This window comes from Amphiura filiformis, chromosome 2, assembly GCF_039555335.1.
Source record: "Amphiura filiformis chromosome 2, Afil_fr2py, whole genome shotgun sequence".
Taxonomy (NCBI): Eukaryota; Metazoa; Echinodermata; class Ophiuroidea; order Amphilepidida; family Amphiuridae; genus Amphiura; species Amphiura filiformis.
In genome coordinates, this window is record NC_092629.1 from 84086915 (window position 1) to 84093548 (window position 6634).

Sequence of the window (6634 nt, forward strand, 5' to 3'; positions counted from 1 at the left end):
TATCATTACAATATCAACCTTTCTTTGTGTAGTTGTCTATTCTATAATTACAATATCAACCTTTCTTTGTGTAGTTGTCTATTCTATAACTACAATATCAACCTTTCTTTGTGTAGTTGTCTATTCTATTATTATAATATCAACCTTTCTTTGTGTAGTTGTCTATTCTATCATTATAATATCAACCTTTCTTTGTGTAGTTGTCTATTCTATTATTACAATATCAGCCTTTCTGTGTGTAGTTGTCTATTCTATCATTATAATATCAACCTTTCTTTGTGTAGTTGTCTATTCTATCATTATAATATCAACCTTTATGTGTGTAGTTGTCTATTCTATCATTACAATATCAACCTTTCTGTGTGTAGTTGTCTATTCTATCATTATAATATCAACCTTTATTTGTGTAGTTGTCTATTCTATTATTACAATATCAACCTTTCTGTGTGTAGTTGTCTATTCTATTATTATAATATCAACCTTTCTTTGTGTAGTTGTCTATTCTATTATTACAATATCAGCCTTTCTTTGTGTAGTTGTCTATTCTATAATTACAATATCAACCTTTCTTTGTGTAGTTGTCTATTCTATTATTACAATATCAACCTTTCTTTGTGTAGTTGTCTATTCTATTATTACAATATCAACCTTTCTGTGTGTAGTTGTCTATTCTATTATTATAATATCAACCTTTCTTTGTGTAGTTGTCTATTCTCTAATTATAATATCAACCTTTCTTTGTGAAGTTGTCTATTCTATAATTATAATATCAACCTTTCTTTGTGTAGTTGTCTATTCTATAATTATAATATCAGCCTTTCTTTGTGAAGTTGTCTATTCTATAATTACAATATCAACCTTTCTTTGTGTGGTTGTCTATTCTATAACTACAATATCAACCTTTCTTTGTATAGTTGTCTATTCTATTATTACAATATCAACATTTCTTTGTGTAGTTGTCTATTCTATAATTAAAATATCAACCTTTCTTTGTATAGTTGTCTATTCTATAATTATAATATCAACCTTTCTTTGTGTAGTTGTCTATTCTATAACTACAATATAAACCTTTCTTTGTATAGTTGTCTATTCTATTATTACAATATCAACCTTTCTTTGTGTAGTTGTCTATTATATAATTATAATATCAACCTTTCTTTGTGTAGTTGTCTATTCTATTATTACAATATCAACCTTTCTTTGTGTGGTTGTCTATTATATAATTATATACAATATCAACCTTTCCTTGTTTATTTGCTTATTCTATTATTACAATATCAACCTTTCTTTGGGCAAATGATAACAACCCCCTAGCTGTTGCTATATACGGGCTTATGCCCGCGTTATTGCATTGAAACCCTAACAAAATGCAAAGAGGGCGGTTGTGTTGGTAATTTATCAGTGTCGGAGAGAGTTAAAGCCATCAATGATAACAATGTCACAACAAAAGATCAGTATATACGAATATGGATGTACGGTGTGTCTAGATGCATATCACGCGGCTTTTTGTGCTCAAATCCATTTGGGAATTAGAGGATTTGTGTCCATTATGTTAAGAGATATATGTAAGGGAATACATGGAATAATACATGGATTATGCACTCAAACGATAGATTTGGTAATTTAGTAGTCTCGCTGCAGGTTGAGAGGGGTTTAAGCGCGGCATATTTGAGCTCCGAAAAATCACAACAAAACGTCTTTGCCGAGTTACAAAATGCACGAAGAAAAACTGACGACGCTTTTGGCGCCATTAATTTTTGGCCGCTTAACCTAAACGTCTCGTCGATAGGGTCGTTTACGAGTAAGGCAGCTCTACACGAGGAAGTATGGACCCATAGACTAAAAGTTGATCGTCGCGCTCCAGGGACAACTTTCGACACTAACATTAAGTTTTATACCAGCATCAATGTTGAATTGATTGAAGTTAATATTGTTGAATCTCGCAAATTAACATCTCGTGTATGGTACCAGCTTGTTGCAAAATCAAGCCTTCTGTTAGCGACAGATTTCTATGGGATTGAAAGAGCTTTGGGGAGTGTGTTCTATGTGCAGTGTATGTTGAAAGATGATATAGTGCAGTGGTTCAAGACTGTTAAAACTCAGGGAGACATGATGTTGCAACAATCATTTAGCTACGATGGTGACATAGAGGCACGATATAATGAACTGGTATACTTGGCAGGGAATGTACTAAGCGATGTTGACAGCATGCGATTTGAAATTGGCGCCAATATTGACACATGCGCAGGCTACGACAATCTCGAAATAGAAGCCAGATCGTTAAATTGGTTCAGTAACAGTACCGTGCTAATTACTATCTTATCATCCGTACGTGATAATATTAGTGAACAACTAACCGAATATGTGAGCGGTATAATTCAATATTCAAATCAACAGATCGCGCTGTATAGTTTAGTAGGCGCGTTAACATTAATATGTTGTCTCGTCTTAAGCATATTCCAAGCTTTGAACTCGCACAAATTATTATCTTCAGTTGGATATTACGCTAAAGATCTTGGTGAGAAGAAAACAGAACTAGCTCAAGAAAAGAGGACAACTTTAAGATTGTTGTATCAGATGATACCAAAGAGGGTAGCGAAACAATTACAATCAGGGAAGGCTGTGAAGGCCCATTTATTTGACTCTGTGACAGTATACTTCAGTGATATTGAAGGGTTTACCGATATATCATCACGAAGTACCCCAATCCAAGTGGTCCATCTCTTAAACCGATTATACAGGTAAGCCAGATTTACCAGTATGCTTCGAATATATTTATAAATACGTATTCAAAAATACGCACGTGACCACCTCCGCGCTGCCATAACAGCTTGTAGACAGTAAGTCTCGAAGTGACTTTCTACATAGTGGTGGTCTTCCTGTAAATTTGAATGCAAAGGCGGTAAACAACGCGAGTCTGTGCAGCAAAATTGCCTATTTTGTTCAACTTTGTAATTATATTGTAAACTTTTCCATTGATAAGTTTGTTTGTTTTCTTTCGGCAAATACTTTCAAAATGTTGTTCTGGATAACATATTGCAAATTTTGAATTCTCCCATATGTAATAAGTTTGCTATTCAATTGATACTTGATATTTATCTATAGAGTTCCTATCTTCAATGGCATGAGAATTTGGTCACGCTTGCTGGTTTTGCTATGTCATGCCCATGGGTCACGTGCTTATTTATAAATACATGTTTATAAATAAAGTCAAAGGTAGCTGTTTACATTTCATGTTCTTGCTGTTATTGTTGCTTTTGTCCTTGAAGATCTTTCTTTCTGCGTCGTTCTCTATCTCCATCTCCTCCTTCGTTTCCCTTTTTCTTTACCCTTTCCTCTTTCCTCTTGCTCCGTCATCTTTCTTCTTTCCTATTATCCTGTTTCTTTATCTCCATCATCCCAATCATCATCATCATCAGTAGTAGCAGCAGCAGCAGCAGCAGTAGTGGCATCTCAGCAAACACAAAACATTTTACTGACCTAAATATCGGGGTTTTTTTTATAGAGTACCGAATTGTGACGTCATAAAATTTGCTTTTTTGCATTTCAGCATTTTCATGACCATATTTCAGTAGAACATGATGAAAAACATCCACAGTCAAATGTGTGGGAATCAGATCATGAGGGCCCGAGATATAGTCGCATGAATACCTAATTTCCTATTGAAATCAGTGTAAATTGGCCTGGTTCCAAACAGTTATGAATCAGACCAATTTACACTGATTTCAATGGGGCTAATTAGGTATTCATGCGGCCATATCTCGGGGCCCTCATGATCCGATTCCCACCAAATTTGGACTGTGGATGTTTTTCATCATGCTCCATCGATACATGGTATTCAAAACGCTGAAATGCAAAAACAGTTTTCTGTTACGTCATCACTTCGGTACTCTATAAGGGTATAAAGCATTTCAGAAAACATTTTTAAAAACTTAAATAAAACATTCTTGCATAATGTAATATTTAAGTGTTGGCAAAATATTTTGCAAAAATTTGTTCCCATAAATATTATGTATTGTATGACATCTGGCAGCTATTGCAGGTGCGACCTTCTTGCACTAATGTGATTGTGTTTACTATATATCCACGTATGGCTGCTATGTGCTTCAAAACAACTCGGTAATATCGGATTATATAAAACAGCGTGGGTTGTATACAAAGGGTTATCAAATGAATTATAAATAGCTAGCTTGTAATTAAGGATTTTCTGCTTTGCATTACAGTTAGATTTTGATTATGTATTGTCAGAATATGTCAAGAAATCTCTTTATGATTAGCCTACATAATTACTTTGCATGTATAGATGACATCATATCTTCGTTCTATGATATTCAACTGATAATTAATTAATTATCAGCAAAATTAGTAGTGACTTATGAAGACGTTGAAGTGATTTTTGTCATGTTTGTAGCAATAAAATATGCACTGTTGATTTTACATTTTGGCGCAATAAACAACATTCACATTTTTGTCAGTTGTTTTGTGTTTGTTTGTTTGTCGGTTTTGATTTTAGTCTTTTGTTAATTGTTTGTTTGTTTGTTTGTTTACTAGTGTGTTGGGTAGACTTCATAATTGATTATTTAAACCTACAATATTAAGACGTACCTCAAATTTTGGATCGCTTATTTAACCTTCATCTGGAGACTAGCTGTTTGGCGATCACTGCTGTCATGGCTGTAGCGTTTCCCGTGGATGTTGGATGCACTCTCACCCTAGGGTTGAAGGTTATTTTAGCAGTGGATCATATACGTGACTGAGAGAATAAGCCCTTATGATCAAGCCATCAGCCAAGATGGCGAAAGCTCAAGCCGCAAATAATATTTCTGGTTTGTCACGCAAAATAAGAAATAGTATGATCTACAACCCTACTGATGCATCTGTTTACGGAAGTCAGAAGTCGTTACGGACAATCGGCAGTAAAACAAATACGTGGCATAGAGAATACTGAGAAAAAAATGGCCCGTCACCGTCAAAATACCCTAGACGAAATTAACCAAAAGTTGTTAAAGGCTTATGCATCTTCATTTGGCACGATTTAAAGAACAATTTTTATTCATTTTAGCACGGAAATTGCATTTTTTCGCACGCTTCGCGCGGATTTGTCCCGGTAATATTCTTTTAGTAGCAGACCAGTGGGACGATTTGGAAATTTTGGCCACTGACTCGGTGACTCCGGTACATCCCCCATTGAATTTTAACATTGAAATAGCAAATTTTCGCGCGCTACGCGTGCATTTTATCAAAGTTTCGTGCGCTTTTCCTTGTAAAGGCATTCTGCAGACAATCATCATGTTGCCATGTCCAGGTGCCAGCAAAAGATAAATCAGGCCATACCAGCACAATTTTTACTCAACACCTCCCTGAGAAAATGGTCTAGCGACGGCCCTGGGTGCGCGATATTTAATCCGATTCAACTCGGCATGTCATCATATTTACTCGTTGCCGTATATATTTTGACGTCACAAAAGTATTCAGCAACTAGTATTCGCCTTCGAATTGACACACTGACACGTCTTTAGCGTCCCGTAATAAACTTTTTAGGCTTCTTGTGAGAAACACGCCATCTCGCGATGACCTCATGGCATGTGAACCAATCAAAATCCAGCTACTATCCAACCTGAAAAAGGACGTGCGCTTGATGTAAAAAGGGATAAAGTCAATACGTGATTCTGATAATGTGTACGCATGGTGGTGATTGTATTAAAGTATATTGTAAAACGCCGTCGCAAATTCGACGTTGCCAACATTATAGGCTATCAACAGTTTTGCGTCTGCCTGCATTATAACAATGCATAGCAACGATTATGGGACTGGCTCAACAAATCAGATACCGGTACCATAGGATTTAATAAAGTTCAAAGTTTATACAAAGTAAAATCGTTCGACGATTGTCATGGATAAGAATTTACGCACTGGAAACATACATGTAGGCCTATCATAGCTGAATAGCTCTCAAAAATGATGACACGATACAGATAATCGATAATTAGCATGATCAAACTCAGAACTGCAAAAGTCAGATATCTGATAGTATGATTCAGCAGCAGGGGCAGGATGTCATGTCTTAATTTATTCTTTATGATTACGATTTAAAAAATAACAACGAAATAATAATTATAGGGTCAGTCCATGTCGAAACAGATTGAGTGTACACCCACCCTCTTGGATTTTGCTCTCCTTTGGCTCAGGGGTACCTTTCATGGATCCCTAGGTGAGGTCACAAGAAAAAAATCAAATTCCATTTCGTTTGCGAATGGCGGGCAATCAAAGTTTGGCGACCTCGACCAAAATTGTGAATTTAAGGGGTCCACATGACAAAGTGCTCTCTTTGAGGGGCACTTTCTTCTTAATTTAATCAGTTGTGATCCTCTTTTTGAATGTGGTCACTCACTGGCTGTGTCTGAAATACCTAATGCCAAAAAAGATAGATTTCGGAATTTCGTTGGGATTTCAGAGGGGGTCAAAATCAGCACTTCGTACTGTTAAATCAAATTATCTTGATTTTGAAGGACCCATGATAATGTCACAGTGCACTTATAGGTCCTAATTATGTTCAGAATGGATTAACCATATGCCAATGTCTATGAGCAATTCAAAAAAGAGAAATTTCTAGACCCTACAGAATTTTAGGCCA

At 35.7% G+C, this 6634-nt stretch overlaps 1 protein-coding gene across 1 annotated transcript; it reads left to right on the forward strand.

Moving 5' to 3' along the window:
• The first annotated feature begins 1596 nt into the window (after positions 1-1596).
• LOC140144106 (uncharacterized) lies at positions 1597-2745 on the forward strand. Its single transcript, XM_072165945.1, has one exon. It carries the CDS (start codon positions 1597-1599, stop codon positions 2743-2745), a length of 1149 nt encoding a protein of 382 aa, XP_072022046.1.
• Positions 2746-6634: the final 3889 nt, after the last annotated feature.